The sequence below is a fragment of the Protopterus annectens genome, chromosome 5.part1 (assembly GCF_019279795.1).
Source record: "Protopterus annectens isolate FY-2018-M chromosome 5.part1, PAN1.0, whole genome shotgun sequence".
Taxonomy (NCBI): Eukaryota; Metazoa; Chordata; order Ceratodontiformes; family Protopteridae; genus Protopterus; species Protopterus annectens.
The window spans coordinates 673,723,838-673,743,154 of NC_056736.1; the positions used below are offsets into that span (position 1 = coordinate 673,723,838).

The 19,317-nt window shown below is 45.1% G+C and overlaps 1 protein-coding gene across 1 annotated transcript in view; it reads right to left on the minus strand.

Moving 5' to 3' along the window:
* LOC122803253 overlaps window positions 1-19,317 on the minus strand; it is a 1,850,609-nt gene that overhangs the window by 458,098 nt on the left and 1,373,194 nt on the right. The window contains exon 7 of the mRNA XM_044072846.1: window positions 6,845-7,013. Within this exon, the coding sequence (XP_043928781.1) occupies window positions 6,845-7,013 (169 nt within the window). The remainder of the gene's footprint in view (window positions 1-6,844; window positions 7,014-19,317) is intronic.

Below are 19,317 nucleotides of genomic sequence, written 5' to 3' on the forward strand. Positions count from 1 at the left end.
GCTCCCAGTTACCTCAGATCGAGTTTGCAAGTTGATAGACAAAAGTAGAGGCTACCTCTGGTCAGAACAGACCAACAAGAATGGAAGAACCACCAAATTAAATCCACCAGGAACCTCCAGAGGGGGACGGAGGGTGGGGAGTAATGAATGAACGAAGATAAATAACACAGATGGAATGTTATGGTAAGACAACTTCTTTATCTGATGCTGTTAATCTTCGTTCATTCCATAAGATGGGACAGAGTCCCCAGATACCTATATCCCTGGGCGGTCCTCATGGAAGAATATTCCTGAGCACCATGGAACCAAAAGAAGCTCTTCCTCTGGAGGCCAAATCCAATTTGTAATGAAGAATAAAGGTATGGAGGTTGCGCCAAGTCGCAGCTGGGCAAATGTCATTCAGGGAAGGCCTAGCATGGAAAGCTGCTGAAGTTGCCATTGACCTTGTAGAATGGGCTTTCACTTTGTGAGGCAAGGTGATGTTCTTGTTGTAGATGAAGGTAATGCAATTTCTCAACCATGACGTTAATGTAACTTTAGAAACAGGATGACCTAGTCTTGGTCCAGAAATAATTGGTCTGTTTTACGGGTAGATTTTGTTCTGTCCAAATAAAAATGGATTTGCCTGTGGGCATCTAGGGAGTGCAAGCAATACTCTCCCTTGTTAGAATGATTAGGAAAAAATACTGGGAGGTCAACAGATTGGTTGATAGACCACCTTGACACCACTTTTGGTAGGAAGGAGGAATTAGTATTTAGTACGACTCTATCCTTATGGAAAATAAGGTAGGGACATTTGATGCTTAAGGCTTGAAGGTCTGACAGATGTCTGGCAAATGTGATGGCAACCAGAAACAAGGTTTTCCAAGAGAGGTACTATGTCACATGAAAATGCAGGTTCAAAGGGGGGAGGGGTGCTGTTAGGGCTTGCAGAACCAAAGCCAGGTCCCAAGGTTGCACTGGTTCTCTAAAGGGAGGCTTTAGGTGAAAAACGCCCTTCAATACAGTTTTGCAGAGTCTGTGTGACATGAGTGAAAAGTCCTGGAAGCCAAAATGGAAATTAGAAATGGCAGCTAAATGAACAAGAACACTAGAGGCTGACACCCCATATTAAAAGAGATCTGATAAATAAACTAATATCATCGAAACTGGGGCTGACAAGGGGTCCAGTTGTTTGTTCGATGCTCATAAAGTAAATCTTTTCCATTTGCTGAGATAGGTTAGCCTGGTGGATGATTTATGAGATGCAATAAGAATATTGCGCACCGGGGAAGAGAGGTTATCCTGCCTGGAGATCACTAAGTGGAGAAACTAAGTTGTCAGCTTCAGGTTTGTTAGATTGGGGTGGGTCATACCTTGTGGATGGGAGATCAACCTCAGAGTTTTTTAATTTGAGAATCCACAGTTGATCTAGCAGGTGAGGCCAAAGGAAGGGGAACCAAACTTGTTGAGGCCAACATGGTGCAATGAGGATTACTTTGCTCTTCAACTGCCGTGCTTTCTTCAAAAATTGGGAAATGAGGGGTAGGAGGGTAAGCATAAAGCAGACCCGACGGCCAAGTATGGACTAGAGTGTCTCTCAGTGACTGTCCCCGAGGGGGGATCAGGTCAAAGTATTTGCTGCACTTTTAGTTGCTTGAGCAGACAAACAGATCACAGCAAGGTTGGCCCCAGCGACTGAAAATTTTTGCCGCTAACACCAGAGTGAGGGGACCACTTGTGAGGTCCTAGAATGCACCAGCTTAATTTGTCCGCTATCACATTGGAGCTCCCGGGAATGTGGGTTGCAATTAGAAAGCGGTTGGAAGCCAACGCTCACTGCCATATTCTCAAGGCCTCTCGGCATAACGGGTTAAGATCTGGTGCCCCCTTGCTTGCTGATGTACCACACTACTGACATGTTGTCTGACTGGATTGCAATAGCACCTGACAGACGGATCGAGTGAATGCTTGCAACAGTAGTAGCACCGCCCTCAGTTCCAGGACACTGATATGCAAATGAGCCTCTGTCTCCGACCAGGTGCCTTGGATAGAGTTTCCCTGAGATAGCCTCCTCACCCCATCAGGGAGGCGTCCATGGTCACTGTGGTTTTTGGCTGATGGGGAATGTGAGACGTCCGCCAGAGCAAGTCTTGCTTGCATCTCCGAGTTACACTTATCTGAAAAGACAAAGAATGTTGAAGAGGGCACCACTGAGTGAGAAGTAGCCACTGAAGAAGTCTCATGTGGAACCTGGCCAGAGGAACAATGGTGATAGAGGCTGCCATCGACCCCAAGAGTTGGAGTACAGAACAAGCAGAAGATTTTTGGTGACAAATTAGCAACTGGACCTGTTGTCTTATTCTTTGAAGTCTGTGATCCAGAAGAGATGCTGTGCAATTTTTCGTGTCCAACAGAACTCCGATGAATTCTAAAGATTGTGCCAGAGTCGTGTTGGACTTCTCCCAGTTTATAGTGATTCCCAGGCGCTGAGCTGTGAGAAGAGTGTAATCCAGGGCTTCCTCCAGTAGACGCTTGGGTGGGGGTGGTAAGGAGCCAGTCTTCTAGGTATGGAAACGCCTGGAATTCTTGAAGTCTCAGGTGAGCGATAACCACTGCCATGCATTTGGTGAAAACTCTGGGGGCTGTACAAAGACCGAAGGGCAGTGCTCGAAATTGGCAGTGACTAGCACCTATGCGGAAGCGGAGGCATCTTCTTGAATGTTTGTCCACTTTTATATGGTAATACACATCTTGAAGATCTATACACAACATCAAATCATCTTCTTCCAAAAAAGGAAGGATAGACTGAACCGTGACCATCCAGAATTTCTCTGTTTTTACAAATTTGTTAAGTGTGCAAAGATCCAGAATCTGTCTCCAGTCCCCTGTCTTTTTTGGCACCAAAAAGAATCTAGAGTAAAAACCGGATCTTATCTGGTCTGAGGGGACCATTTGGATGACTTTTTTTGTAGCAGCTTTCAGATTTCGTGCTGCTGCTGCTGCTTCCCCCTGACTGGGTGGGACGTCGGGTAAATTTCTGGGTGAAGTGGGACAGAGATGGAAGGGAATGCCCTAACCTGTGTATATTATCCGTTGTACCCAGGAATCGGTGGTTATGGCTCACTAGGCAGTAGGGTACAAGGGAAAACAACCCCCGACCACTTCCAGAGGTGAGCAGTCAGGCAACGCTACAGGAGCACTGGTTGCGTTACCCAGACAAAGAATCTCTGGAACCTCGGTTTCGCAGACCTCCCCTGCCCCAAAAAAGGCATCTTCCATTAGAGTTCCCCCTCTGCCCTTAGGGGAGAACTCGGCATATGCATCATGGAAAGAGCCCTGTGATTTTCTGTGCCACATCTTCCCGCTCCTCTGATTTCTGGAGTAGAATCATTGAGGGGTGGAGGGTCAGACACCAACAGCAGACAGGGTCTTACCATCTTGTTCGCACCTTACCAGTGTATCCTTAACCTTTGGGCCAAACAATTAAGAGGCCTTGATATGGGCATTCATAAAGAAGCCTTAAAGGAGTCCGCAAAGGCGCATCCAGGCATGCCATCTCGTGACTATGCCTGCACCTGCCACTCTAGCCGCTCCTTCCATTGCATGTGAAATGAGGCGTATGGAAGAATTGTGTATAGATTCCAGGGTCGCTATCTGAGAGGCTACCTTGTCACGCACCTCATCAGAAACAGCTCCTGCCAAGGTTTCAGGGAGTTCATTGATAAGGTCCATTTGCAGCCTCGTAAAGTGCGCCAAGTAGTTCAAGGACCATACAGCGAAGGTCGATTAAGCAAACACACGCTTCCTGAGTCTGTCTACTGCCCGCGACTCCTTGTTGGGCGGATGAACAGTCTGGCTCTCCTCTGCCATGTCTTTTTTGGTTGCAGCCACCACCACCATGGCATCTACTGGAAGACCTTTGGAACAATGAGGATGTTCAGTAGGGGGAGATAAAATTTTGTCAGGCCTCTGAGTTACAGCTTCCAAAGTGTTAGGAGCCTTCCATGCACATTGGACAATGAGCTGGACAAGCTCATCAGCTGGTGGGGTAACCCAGGAGGTAAGGGACCGGGCACAAAAGGCCTGCAGGAATACGGATTCCTCTAAGGAAGGGTTGGAGGACTTCCAGTCGCCTCTCTGTCTTGGGATCTCGAGGATGTCACCGAAGGACACCACATCAGAGGGGTGACCATGGGAAACCTTCCCCATCAAAGTCCATATCTTCGGTTAGAGACTCTTCAGTGGAGTCCATGTGCTTCCTCTTGCACGAAGCCTTGCAAGGGACGTCCTCAGTGGGGAGCTCTGGGGAAGTTTGCGAGGAGGGGATCTCCTGCGGGGGAGAAGCCTGGGGTCCGGTAGTTGTGAATTGTGACAGCTGTGGCATAGAGGGGGCAAGGACTCAGACAGGGATGTTTTGCCAACAGAGGCAAGTGCCCTCTCCATGGCCTGGAAGGCCAGACCGTCCAAAGAGGAATGGGAGCCTGGAACAGAGCACGAAAACCTCAGGACCGGGGTCACATCCCACTCAGACGAGCTGACCCCCAACCAGAAGTATCAAGAGGGCTGTGAAGCGTGACGGTAGGAGGATTCCTGGAGGGTGCCATAGAAAATATTGGCTTTGAACCAAGTTAACGCCTGCCCCCTGAGAAGATCCCGGTGCCCAGTGCACCAAGGGCCACAAGGATGACTCCAGCTCCAAAGTGAGGTCAACAGTTGGAGTCGAAGAAAGGGATGCAGCTGTTGGAGGAAGGGGCTTCGATGCTTCCATGGAAGTCGAAGGAGTGCAAGATGGAGTCTGTGAAGAAATATGGTCACCTGCAAAAGGGAGCTCAGCTTTAGACAGATTAGAGAGTCCGCTGGCCACAAGCAACTGATCGACAAGCCGCAACACATCCTGTTCCGAGAGGCTCCTGGCTGACCTCAAAGAGAGATATCATGGAGATTCTGGCCTGTGCAAAAAGGGGCTGTACTGACTTCCCACAAAAGGGTCTATGGAGGGAGACTACTTAGTTCTGGCGACTTTGTGTAATGTAGAACCAGGAGCAGAGGGTGTCTGCACAAAAGAGAATGGTGCCAAGAGTATGTGCGCCGACAACGGTGGCGCCATGGAGGTCGAGGGTGTCTGCAACGTGAAGGGCAGTGTGTCAAATGTCAGCACCGATGAATATGGTGCTGCTGAAGAAGGTGTCTGCACTGGTAACGACTGTGCCGAAGGTGACTGCGCGGGCAGGTCGCTGCTGATGGTGTCTGCACTGTAGAGGGCAGTATCCCGAAAGGTGACTGCATCAGCAAGGACAGAGCCGAAAGCGTCAACACCAATGGAGTCTGCACCGATGTCAGCATTGCCAAAAAGGGCTGTGACGATTCTGTCAGAGCCGTGAATGTCTCCACCGGCAACTCTGGTGCCGGTGAAGAAGACATAGCTGGAGTGAGAACAAATTGGGGCAGTGCCGAGGCTGGGGCTGAAAGGACCACAGACGGCAGCGCCGGTTTTCACCTTTTTGGGAGTCGACTCCTTGTGGTCTCCAGGATGAGATGAAGTGAGCTACCTCGAGGAGTAAGAAGAAGAAGGCCTCTTATGAGGTTTCGAAGGAGGGGCTGAGTCCTCCGACCCAGAGATAGCTTCGCAGATAGGAGATTTAAGGAGGCCTTTTAGTATAAGTTTGTTCTTCCTTTCATTGAGAGTCCTAGTTGAGAAATTTCTACAAATCCCACATGGGGGGGGGGGGGGGGGGTCCACTGACAGGTGGGAAACATTCAGACAATAAACACACAAGTCATGACCATCAGAAAGCTGTAACTTACGGCCGCATTCTGTGCATTGTTTGAAACCAGCACTACTTTTCTTATCAGACATTGTAAAATCAAGGGAAGACTAACAAAAAGTTATGAAAGTACCCAGGAAAGGGAGAGAGGATTACCAACGATGGTAATGGAGAATTACCTCAAAGTTAACAAAAAGGACAGAATGTACTATAGTGACAGAGTCTCAAAGTTGCGATAGGGTAAGAAAATAGAGATAGTGAGGAACTGAAAACTTTCTATACACCAATAGAAAAACTTCAAAAAATTGATCACTTAGCTGGAAGAGAAGGCTTGATACAGCTGTACAGCAATGCAGCAAATGAGATCGGAGATAAAAGGGAGCAGAGCATTGTGGGTAGGATCTTAGCTCAGGAGTTTTTTGGCTGGCGCGAGTTTGCCGTAAGGCCGGCTAGGTTCAGAGGACGGAACCGATAACCCATCGTAAGGAATGAACAAATATTAACAACATCAGATCAATTATTTATCAAAGTACAGCCCTCTTAAGGGCTGAACTAATGCACTTGCCCAGCCATATAGTTTTAACGTGTACACTGAGGAAACTGAATCCCGGACTACAGGAAGAAACTCATTAACGGTTCATAGTTTTAACCTTTGGGCTAAACTGCCAGATTAATTCAGGACAATACCAGTTAAATTAAACAATGTCACTTGCATGCAAGTCCAACAGTTGAACAATTTCAAAAAGATTTTATTTAAAAAAAGGGCAAATAAGCATTCGTCCACAGTTAACACCCTTACTGAACACCAGAAATCAAAGCCTATTTGAATCTATAAGGAATTTTCACTTTATTCCCCAAATAAATCTGATGACAGTTAACAAGGCTATCTGATGCAGTGAAATGTGCTACCTTAAGAACGTATTTGACTTCTACATCAGATCTAAGAGTGCCAGAGCCAATATTAACAAAAAGCATCAGGAGTAAAGTTTTGGTTCTGTAGTTTAACAAACTACAATTAAATGAAATACAACTTTATTACTCAATTACTGCATATCTTCTAAACACTCTGCACTTAACATCTAATTAAATAAATCTACCTGATGCTCCCAATGGGCTCCACTACTACTCAGATCTTTGATATGTAAGGCAGCATTACAGGCAGCATTCAGATTCGCTGTCTTCTTTTCAATTTTCTCTCTCCTATCTTTTATCTTAGCAAGCCTGCACTCATAGCAAGTCTTCACGTCATCTAGAAGTTTTCTTTTTCTAAAATGGAAAAGAAACCATTTACAGTACTTTCCTGTAACAAGAAATCCTGATTGTTAAGTATACCACAATCATCTCAAGGCATAACCAAGCTGTTTTACCCCAGAAGGTACAAAAGCAAACTGTCAATGTGAGAATGGTTCTACCCTCCAGCTAGTGTTTTTTTTTTTTTTTACCAAACGTGGCACTCAAAGAAAAACCCCGAAATAGAAAATGCTATACCATTAGAAAAAAACCTGCCCTGCAAGAACCTAGTCCTGGAAGGATAATTTTACACAACAGCTACAGGACACTAGAGAGCAATATTCTCAGAGCTGAGTACGGTGTTAGGAGTGAAAAAGATGCAGTGGCCACAAGCACAGAAGTATTCTGCACATCCCTTCTCCTGGCTAAAGTTAATTCAAATTCTGTCTCTACCTTGCAGCTAACTTTCTTTGGTCGACTTATGCTGTCTTTCCTCAGCTCTGACCATTAATTACGTGTGGCAGCAGACAACACACCCAAGTTTCTACTAAGGCCTTCTTCCTGTAAACTGAGACCCACCAACAAAGCAGAAACTAAGATATTACAGTATTAATGAAAAAGTATAAGCTTACTGGGGATAAACATGGAAAACTCAAAGCCAGCAGCAAATTTAAGAACCAGAAATACATACCTGGAACTCAAATCAGCTTTGCTTGGTTATATTTAGTGCCTCTATCAGCCTAAGATATCCATTTAGCTTATACATGGAGCAATCTAAACACACGGAAAAGTTTTCATTTTACATTCTCTTACTAAAATCAAGGCACCATTTCAGGAACTAACAGCTGTCTCAAGAGAAATAATTCAAATATTTTAAGATAAATAACCATAAGTTACTTGAAGTGCTACTTGTTTACAATACATCTGATATAGGCAGACAAGAATGACACTTACCGTAACAGATGATTTACAAAAGGCCCTCAGGACTGCAAATGTAGTACGACATCTTCATCTGACCTACTTAAGCTCACTGAAATTCTGAGGGACTTCTCATGGAAGGCCTGATACAAAGTACATATGCCAAACCAAAAAGGACCAGAAGCAAGAATAGCCTGAAACCAACTAATTTGCAAGAAAAAAAAATGCCTACTAAAATAATCAATGCCAACCAACAACACAACAAGGCTGAATACTATCAAATTACATATAAAATAACAGGTATGGTGGCTGGGTGTCTCCAGAGGCAGTGCGTAAAATGAACATCTTACTGCTACAGGTACGTAGAACTTATGCAACAGTACTAAGTTCATTATTCACACTGCCTCAGTGGCATATGGGTAGATTCCCAAAGCTTACCCTCCCTCAGAAGTATGAGGATAAGGATCCAGCAACCCCTGGAAAAAGGTACGCACAAAACCTGCTGTGGAACTTCAGAAATAATCCACTTTGTAGTACTTTGTAAGTTAAGAACAGAAGACCAGGATGCTGTCTCTACAGTACACTCCCTTCCAATGTCACCAGAGAGGATAAGGCTCTGGAGGAATGTGCCTAAACCTTGCCTAGAATGCATTTACCATGGTGGGATTAACAAAAAAAAAAAAATAGCAGAGGCCAACCAACAAGCAATCATTTGCTTGAAGACAGGGTAACCCTTCTTAGTCTCTGAATAGGTCAAACCGCTGCTCAGCTTTTATGAAGGGCTTAATGCTGTCAAGGTAATAACTGAGCTACCTTGTGCACATCCAAGGTATGCAGAATTTTCTCTCTTTTTTATAAATAACTGACATGCATGGCTTGATTCAGGGTAAACTTGGAAACGACTTTTGATATAAAAGAAAGATTACTACTGTGTTAACAGCCCAGTCCTTAATGTAAAACTAGAGAAGTTTGGCAGACCACAAGATCTTGCAGCTCAGAGACCGACCTTGCAGATGTCAAAGCAATAGGCAAAACAGTTTTCCAAATAACCTTCAAATCGGCCTGAAACACAGGTTCAAAAGGAGATAAGGACGATTTTTCAAGAACAAAGCTGAAATCCCATTGAGGAGGAATTTGTTTCCAAAGGATTCTGAAGTGCAACACTCCTTTCATAAACTGTTTGAACACAAAGAGAGACGAAAGAGGGGGATCCATGGGCAGATAAGCTGAGATGGCTATAGGATGCACCTTGATAGATGCATAAGATAAGCCATTGTTGAGTAGCTCACAAATATTTCAGAATCAGAAGGGTAGACACCATCTAAGTAGTTCAGAAGGCCTTGAAGAACCACACTCCAAAGACGCCCGAAAAGATAAAAATACAACTTTTAATTTTCACATGTGAAAATAAAAGTTGTATTTATATCTTGTCGGGCATTTTTGGAGTGTGGTTCTTCAAAGCCTTCTGAACTGCTTAGATTTTATTCTGCTTTTAGTGTTGAAGGCTGCTTCCCTATTTTCCTTTTGGTTTAAGGGTAGACACCATACCTGACTTTCTGCTATCAGTTGGGGACCACCTAGAAAGCAATTTCCACTTGTAAACACAAGATTTTCTAGCTACAGATTTGCCTGACTTCAATACCTGCTGCACACACCCTCATGGAACAACTGCCTAAAAGGTATCAAGTTAGAACCATCCAGAATGTTCTCTGAAACTATTCAGGGGTTTTCCCAACTGGGAGAGCTATGAAGCTAAGACAAAACCAATTGGCACTTAGCAAAAGCACAGGCTGCACCACCCGTTTTAGCATACATAACAATAATTATGTAATTACCATAACTTGGTATCAGTGTTATGCTATTTCACTATTTATCATGACTAAGTCTTGGATCCAATATTGGATCCGATCCAGCACTTTATGGACTTAGATTCAAGGCTCGAGCCCCTCCCATAATCCCTTTCTATCTTCTAACTCTCAAAATCGAGTTTGCTGTTGAAAAGTAAGATACCCTCAGTGTCACTGCTTGACAGAGGCACAGCAAAATAATGGGCATAGTATCCTTCAAACTAAAGGGGTGGCGAAAGCCACAAAACTCTGGGCTAGGCTTATAAATGTCCTAGGGCACATAGCCTAGTATGAACCTATGAAGAACAGGTGTGTACACTTACCATATATATATATATATATATATATATATATCTATATATATATATATATATATATATATATATATATATATATATATATATAGATGTTCAAGTGTATTCACTGTTGCAGTCATCACACTTGGGTTATCTGCCTGCAAGTAGCCCTCAGTTGGCCCGAATAACAGAATCTTGGGATTTCTGCATCAGATGCTGTTGCCTCTTCCATGATGTCAGGTTGTCAGGGGTATAAAACATGCAGCCGACGTCATTACATCAGGTTTTCTTGCCCCAGATGTCTGGAGCCCCCAAAATAGGAAGCAATTACATGGTGTGGACCACCTCTAGTAAAAAGTAAATTCTATAGCCATAAGATATGGCCAAAAAGAGGATAGGGAGAAAGCACAGAAGAGTCAGGGGCTGGAGGGAGGGTAACCAGGACTGCAACAGAGAATAATACACTGGAACATCTACATTTATGGTAAGTGTAAACAACTGTACTATGCTCTTCGTGTTTCACTGTTATAGTCATCACACTTGGATTGATTCCCAAAGCTGAGGAAGGGTGGAGGCAGTCAAGTAATAGTAAGGCTGGCTAGCAGGCCTTGTAAGACTGCTGTGGCAAATCCAGCTCTGGATTTAGAAAAGACAGCTAAGTGGTAATGCTTGGTGAAGGTGTGTACAGAATTCCAGGTTGCAGCTTCCAGGATATCCCTGGTAGGGGCTCCCCTGAGAAATGCTGTAGAGATTGAGGTATCCCTAGTGGAATGAGTTATGATCCCCTGTGAAGTAGGTTTTCCATGGTGTTTGTAGCAGAAATGGATGCAGTGTGCTATCCATTTGGAAATGGTTTGCTATGAAATGGCCTTGCGCTCTACCCCTGTACCAAAGCTAACTAGCAGCTGGTTAGATTTTCTGAAAGGCTTAGTCCTGTCAAGGTAGAGCCTGAGTTGTCTGTGTACGTCCAAGGAGTGCAGGATCCTTTCCCCTTTATTCTGAGGACTAGAGAAAAAAGGCTGGTAAATGGATGGATTGGTTTAGAGCCACACTGGATACTACCTTGGGCATAAAACATGGGTTAGTCCTGAGGGAAACCCTGTGAACATGGAAAATAATGAAGGTTTCCACAGCCATTGGTGCCTGTAACTCAGACACACTTCTTGCTGAAGTGATGGCTAGAAGTAAGGCTGTTTTCCAAGAGAGGAATTGTAACTGTGGTGTAGCAGCAGGCTCAAAAGGGGGAAGCGTGAGCTTCTCTAGTGCAAAGTTAAGGTCCCAGGCAGGGGTGGGAGCTCTCCTTGGGGGGTCTAAAACTGTTAGCTCCTCTCACGAACTGCTTGACCAGAGGGTGAGAAAAGAGAGGTGGCTCAGTATTATAATGAGCTGAGATGGCCGTGGCATGAATCTTAACAGAAGAGAAGGATAGGCTTTTGTGGAGCAGCTCTGCTAGATAATCTAGGGTTTGAGGTAAGGTGGGCATGGCTGTGTCCTTTTCTTGAAACTGGCTCCAAGAACAGTATCTTTTTCCATTTTTCTGAATAGGATTTCCTAGTACTAGGCCTTCTGGCCTCAAGGATGACATCCAGCACCTGTTTACTGAGAGGTGCTGGTGGTGCAATTCAGAGAATAAGCCAGGCTGCTAGGTTCAGGGTTTGCAGCTAAGGATGCAAAAATCTGTCCCTCCTGCTGGGACAGCAGGGAGGGGGTCTGATGTAGATGCCAGGGTGGCACTGCTGCCACACTGCGTAGGACTGGACACCAGTGCTGGCAGGGCCAGTCTGGTGCAATAAGGATTGTTCTTGGTTTGTCCTGTTTGATCTTGAGTAGCACTTTTGAGAGGAGGGGTAGAGGGGGAAAGGCATAAATTGAGAGGTTTTCCCATGTAAAATCATCCACTTTCCATGCTTGGCTGTGGGGATTTCTGGTGCAAAATTTCCTCAATTGATGGTTTGGAGGGGGGGGGGGGGCAAAGAGGTTTACCACTAGTGTCCCCTACCTGTGGGTTAGAAGTTTGAATGAGTTGGGTTCCAGTTTCCACTTGTGTGGGTCCAGCAGATTTCTACTTAAGTCATCTGCCAGTTAATTTTGCTTGCCTGGCAAGAACTGAGCTTGCAGGTGCACTTGGTTCCTCAAAGCTGTGTTCCACAGGGCCATGGCTAACATGCAGAGTGGGTAGGAATGAGTTCCCCCCTGCTTGTTTATGTACAAGATAACTGTGGTGTTGTCTGTCTTTATCAAGATATGTCCTGGAAGGATAAGGTATTTGAAGGCTGTCAGAGCATTCTGTACAGCTAACATTTCTTTTTGATTGACATGTAGGTGAATTTGTCCTGGGCTCCATTTGTCTTGAATGCATTTGTCTTGAATGCATTTGCCAGCCATCCCCCCCCCCCCCCCCATGCATAGTCTGATGTATCTGTTGTCACTGTTTGGACGGCAAGGGATTGAGTGAAAGGGAGTCCCTGGGTCTATATTAGATCATCAAAGTGTTAATACTTCGAATGGTCTAATATCGACCAGAAAACAGCGAAAGCTGAAAATAGCGAAGCTGCAGATAACCAAATTTTTTCCTAGGGAATGAATTCAGTAGTCCGTTTTTGTGGCTTCGCTATTTTCAGCACTGTGGTGGAAAGTTACAGGTTGGGTTCAGGTATGCGACTGTGTGGACATTAGGGCAGGGTATGTGAGTTAGGGTTAGAGCGCAGGTGAGGTGAGTGTGCGATAGTGATAGACTTTAGGGTTAGGGCGGGGTATGTGAGTTAGGGTTAGGGTGCAGGTGCGGTTAGTGTGCGATAGTGACGGACCTTAGAGTTAGGGTTAGGGTTAAGGATAGTGGAAAGATAGTACTGTATGTACAGTTTAGTGTAGGGTTAGATGTAGAATTTTGTGTGTGTGTGTGCGCGTGTGTATGTGTGGTGTGTGTGTGTGGATTGCTGTTTTTTTGGTGTGCTTGTATTGTGTGTTTTTTTCTTGGAACAGTGAATTTTTTCCCAGGGAAAAAAATCGCTATTCTGAGCTTTCGATGTTTTTAGATTTCGTGGTTAGAAGTTAGAGGTTGTTGTATTCGATGATGTGCTGTTTCGTTGAACTGATATAGACCAGAGTCCCTTATTGTGGTTGCAAGCCTCTGCCCACCAAAGGAACTCTGCCCTTAGATAAGGAATAATTGTTTCCAGGTCCTGAGAAAAGGTTGGCACCAGAGACTTTTTAAGTATAACTGAAGTTTCCTCATATGCAGTCTTTCATATAGAATTAGTAGAATGCATGAGTCCATGAACCCTAGGGCTTGCAGTATTTTTCTTGCAGACAGCTGGAGTCTGGTGGCCATTAGTCTGAAGTAGTTTGTCAAATAAACATGCTTTTCTGGAGTAAGGAATACCATCTGGGAAGTTGTGTTCAAGCTTGCTCCCAGGAATACAATCTTTTGTTTGGGCACCAGATGTGATTTATTTTCATTGATGGTTTACCCCAGAGAAGTTAGAAGTCTTTTTACAAATGCTAGGTGCTAAAATAGTAATTCCTGACTGTCCGTCTAAATAAGGAAATCGTCCAAGTATGGATAAATCTGAATTTTTCTGCCTGCAGTATGCCATGGCTAGAGCCAGGCACTTTGTGAATACCCTGGGTGCAGAAGATTAGCCAAAGGGAAGTGCAGAGAACTGATGGTGCATACAGCCTGCCCTGAAACGCAGACATTTCCTTCAGGATTCCCTTATGGGGATGTGCAGATAAGCTTCTTTTAGGTCTAAGGTGACTAGCCAGGAGTCCTTGGCTAGCATAGGAAACAGCTGTTGTATTGTAATCATTTTGAAATTTGGGACCACCAGGAAGGTGTTAAGAATGGACAAGTCCAGGACAAGGCAGAGTCCTCTTTTCTGGGCACCAGTAACAGTCTGGAGTAGAAACCCTGTCCTCTTTGCTCTACTGGAACAGGTTGAATAGCCCTGATACTAAAAAGAGAAAGTACTTGCTTTTGAGCCTCTGCCTCCAGGTTTGGATGAAGGTCTGGCAACCCGCTTGGGGTTGGCAGTGAGTGGAAGTAGAATCTGTATCCCTGGGATACAATGTTTAGGACCCATTGGTCCTGGGTAATAGACATCCAGTTTTTTGCATGCAGGGCGAGTTTTCCTCCTAGGGGTGCAAGTACTTGGGCATGGCTGGGAAGGATGATAGACAAGTCATTGTGAATTTTTTCCATAAGGGGGTGGCTTACCACTCCCTGTTTTTGAGGGGGGAGCACTCCATTGTTTAGATCTCTGTGTACCCTGAGACTGTAGCCTTGGTGGTCTGTTGCCCCTGGGTTTGGGCTGAGAAGACCTCGTAGGGACTGGAAAGTACCAGTTTTTTGAAGGCCAATGCCTACAGAATCTAGTTGGCTGTACCTGTAAGAAACCTTTAACAGTTTGCATAGATTTAGCTTTTCCTCCATCTTTTCAAGAACCTCTTCTGCTTTTGTGCCAAACGTTACTGGTTTAATGGAGCATCTAGTAATTTTGCTTTGACATGGTCTGGCAAGATTTGTTCCTTCAGCCAGGCATGCATTCTCAGTATAGACCCAGTGACAGCAGCCCTGCAAGATGCTTCTAAGGCATCAAAACCACACTGCAAAGTATGTTTACTGACTTGGTTTGCAGAATGCATCAACTCTTGTAAATCTTTATTTTCTGCAAAATCTGGAAGCAACAATATTTTTTGTTTAATTAGTTCCATAACATGCTGCTGGTACTTCAACATGTGAAACTGGCAATTTAAAGCCTTGATGGCAACAGTTGCAGAGGTATATACCTTCTTGCCCCATCTGTCCAAAGCCCTCAAAACCCTGTCCGAAGGGGTAGGATTTTTGGCTGTAAGGTCGCTGGGAAATGGTGTCTGGATCCACAGTGGGATTCTTAAAGAAATAAATTGTGAGTCAGGTACCCTGTAGTACCTATCAGGCTTTCTAGGAGCTGTTGGTAAAGTATTAGGAGTAAGACTACTTTCCATGAAAACATCTACAATATCCAGGGCAGGAGGTATAGCTAGAGGCCTGTGCTGAGGAAAATCTAAAAATTCTCTGAGTCTCTTTTTGGACTGTGGGTAGTCCTAGCATTCCCAGCGGAAATGCTCTCTTAAGGTATGCAAGGTTTCACCAAAATAAAGTCCTCTGGAGGGAAGGCAGAGCGAATGGAATCCTCTGCATCTGAATCCTCATAGGCAGAATAAGGGTATGTCCTGGTAATCAGAGGGATCAGAGTCATCAGATTAATGATCTGCTGAATCAGAAGGGAACTCTATTCTTTGTCTTTTGGGGGGGGGGGGGCTGGCTTCCCCTAATTAGAGTTATAAGGTCTTCAGCCATTCAAAGCATTTGTTTCTGTGGCATGGGAGCTTGAGCATGCCCTTTGGTCATCGGTTTTCTAGACATAGTGTGAACCTTGGGCCTGAGAGAAACTGACATTTTAGTCTGATACGAAGTAGTCAGTTTAACACAAACAACGGAAGGTCGGAATACACCCACAGAAGACTGTGACTACACAGCAGCTTCAGACCCATCCAAGATAGAGATATCGACAAGTTTCATAATTGAAGAAGCATCTCATGGCATACCGGACTCCAAATGGGTCTCTGCAGAAGCAGGTATCAGGAACTGCGAAGGCGCCTCACTGAGTACCAGTTGACTAGCTTAACAGAAGCGTTGTCAGCAGTTTTGGACCTATGCGGACTGTCTCTGCCTTTATCTTTGCATTTTTTTTTCGGAAGATCGGTAGTAGGATGGCTTACAGAAGCCATTTCGGAATACGGAGAACGACAGTAAAAAAATTTAGCAACCAAGACAGACCAACGACATATAGTTTGGGTGTTAAACAAGGGACAAAACTGACAGCGAGGGTCATCGTGGTCTGGGCCTAAACAGGTGACGCAGTAAGAATGAAAATCTCTGTGAGGTATTTGCTTTCCACAGTCAAGACAATTGTTAACTTTTTCTGACATCAGCTAGAGCAAGAAAAAAAGAATCCCCAACAGGGTACTTAGCTTTAGACGATTTCAGGTTTGAAACACGAAAAAAAAGAAGTTATGTTCTTACCATAACGTTCCATGTGAACTGTTTATCTCGCCTTTTGTTCTTACGCACGTGTTCGGAGCCGACCCTCAGCACCGAGTCGGCCACATCGCAAGCTCTGCATCTAAGAGAAGCTCGAGGCCCAGTTCCCATCCCATGATCCCCTGCTGCTATCCCTCGGATCTAGTTTGCTAAGAAACCAGATTTCAATAATATAACTAACCCCTTTGCCAACTCTCTCATCCACACGAGATAGAAATACTCAAATTATATACCGACAGGCATACCATAATGAGTACACCTAAAGGAAGCAGACAGTGCCAGGTAACCCCAAGAAAGTAACCAGACAATAGTCATAACCGTTCTTCCAGAACGTGGAGGGGGATGGAGGGAGGGATTGTAAGAAAAAGGCGAGATGAACAATTCACATGGAACGTTATGGTAAGAACATAACTTCTTTATGTGAAATTGTTCGATCTCGCCGTTTGTTCTTACGCACGGGTAGCGTCCCTAGCACTGCAATCCTGGGTGGCTCACGGAAGAACATTCCTGAGAACCGTAGAACCAAAGGAAGCCCTGTCCCTGGAGGTCCTGTCCACTTTGTAGTGGGTAATAAACGTATGAGGTTTGGCCCAAGTAGCCGTCGCACATATGGTATCCAACGGTAAACGATCAGCTTGGCCAGAGAAGTGGAAACAGCCCTGGCAGAATGAGCTTTAGGTTTGAACAGAAGAGACTGCTTGGAGGATGAATAGACAAAATTTATACAGTCTGACAGCCACTTAGATGGCGTGCATTTTGTCACTGCCAGTCCTTTCTTATTTTCCGCAAAGGAAACAAAAAGTTGATCTGATCTCCTACATTCCTTGGTTCTGTCTATATAAAATCTCAACTGTCTGTGGACATCCAATTTGTGTAACATGTATTCCAATTTATTAGAATGGTTCCTGAAAAAAGTGGGAAGTTCAATGGATTGATTAATATGAAATACTGAACATACTTTCGGCAGAAAGGAGGATTAGTACGCAAGGTGAATGTCTGGGTGAGACACTATATACGGGGGTCTCATCGACAATGCCTGTAGTTCCGAGATTCTGCGAGCTGAAGTGATTGCCACCAGAAACAGAGTTTTCCAGGATAGATACTTAAGTGGACACGTCGAAGCTGGCTCGAAAGGTTCCAATGTAAGTTGAAACAGCATTAGATTCAAATTCCAGGGAAATACCGGGCTTCGTATGGGTGGCCTGAGATGGAATGTACCCTTCATAAATGCTCTACAAAGTCTGTGGGACATAACTGTAGCTCCCCCTTCACCCACATGAAAATTTGATATGACAGCTAGTTGAACTCTTATCGTGGATGTTGAGGACCCTTGACGAAAGAGTGTGGAGAGAAATTCTAAAATTTTGTGAACAGGGGCCACTAAAGGATCTATACCCTGTCTGGAGGCCCAACACGCAAAACGTTTCCACTTGCTCCTATACAGCTTTCTTGTGGAAGCTTTGTGAGAAAAAACTAAAATGTGCTGCACTGCCAGGGATAAAAGGTCTGACCTGGCTAGGTTGGGAAGTGGAGCAGCCAAGCTGTCAGTTTGAGGGACTGAAGAGATGGGTGAGAAACTCCTGACGAGTGGGTCAGCAGGTCTCGCACTGGGTCCAGAGTCCAAGGTTCCGCCATCTGATGAGCTTGAAGAAAGGGAAACCAGATCTGTCGAGGCCAAAATGGTGCTATCAAGATGATCGTCCTACCCAGACCTTTTGCTTTCTGTAGAAATTTGGGAATTAATGGAATAGGAGGGATGGCATAGAGGAGACCCGGAGGCCAATTGTGTACCAGTGCATCCCTGGGGGCACCCCCCTGGAGGGGGAAGTAGGGCGAAGTAGCTTCTGCATTTGGCGTTCAAGGGGGAAGCAAAGAGATCGCAGCAAGGCTGGCCCCATCTGCAGAAGATGTCCTCCGCAACTTGATTCTTGAGGGACCACTCGTGAGGTAACAGGATGGCTCTGCTCAATCTGTCCGTTATGACGTTGGATGTTCCCGGGATGTGCGTTACTATTAGAAAGCATCCGGTGGACACAGCCCATTGCCAGATTCTCAGGGCCTCTCTGCATAAGGGGTAAGACCTAGTTCTTCCCTGTTTGTTTATGTACCAGACTACTGACATATTGTCCGTCTGAATTGCCATTGTTCCCATAAGTAAGGAGTCGTGAAAGTGTTGCAACGCCAAGAACACTGCTCTCAGCTCCAGGACATTGATGTACTCTATTTTCAACCACTCTCCTTGAAAAAGCCCACCCCCCCCACCCTATCAGGGAAGCGTCCGTGGTTATTGTGGCTACGGGGGAAGGGAGTGCAAACTGACGCCCCATCGTCAGTTCCTGATTGTTTATCCACCAACGGAGGTCCCGCTTGCAAGTTTCCGTGATTAAGATTCTGTGTGACAAAGGTAACTGTTGGAATGACCACTGAGCAAAGAAGAGCCACTGGAGGATCCTCATGTGCATTCTCCCTAGGGGAACTGAAATAAGGGTAGCTGCCATCATGCCCAATACTTTCAAGACTTGTACCGCGGGGACATTTTTGTTTTGAAGAATATTGGCCTGATCCCTCAGGGATGACACTCTTGCCTGAGGAAGTCTTATCAGTGCTATGGAAGTATCTAACTCTGCCCCTATGAATAAGATATGCTGTGAGGGCGACAAGGAAGATTTTTCGAAGTTCACTGTTATTACTAAGCTGGAACAGAGGTTGATTGTATAGTCCCCTGGCTTGCACTAGGTGATGGCTTGGTGGTGGCGGCAAGGAGCCAGTCATCCAGATACGGAAACACTCGGAATCCCCATCGTCTCAGGTGAGACGCCACTACTGCCATGCACTTGGTGAACACCCTGGGGGCTAAGGTGAGGCCAAAGGGCAGAGCTCGAAACGGAAAATGATTGGCTCCCAGCCGGAAGCGCAGGTGATCTCTGGATGGCCTGGCCATTTTTATGTGGTAGTACTCATCCTTGAGATCTATAGAGCACATCCAATCGTTCGTTTCAAGAAATGGAAGAATCGATTGTAGAGTGACCATCCGGAATTTTTCCTTCTTCATGAAGGTGTTGAGTCTGCTGAGGTCCAGTATTGGCCTCCAGTCACCTGTTTTCTTTGGAACTAAAAAGAACCTTGAGTAAGTTCTGGATCCTATTTGGTCCGCCGGGACTGGGTGGATTTCTAACAGCCTTTGTACTTCTATG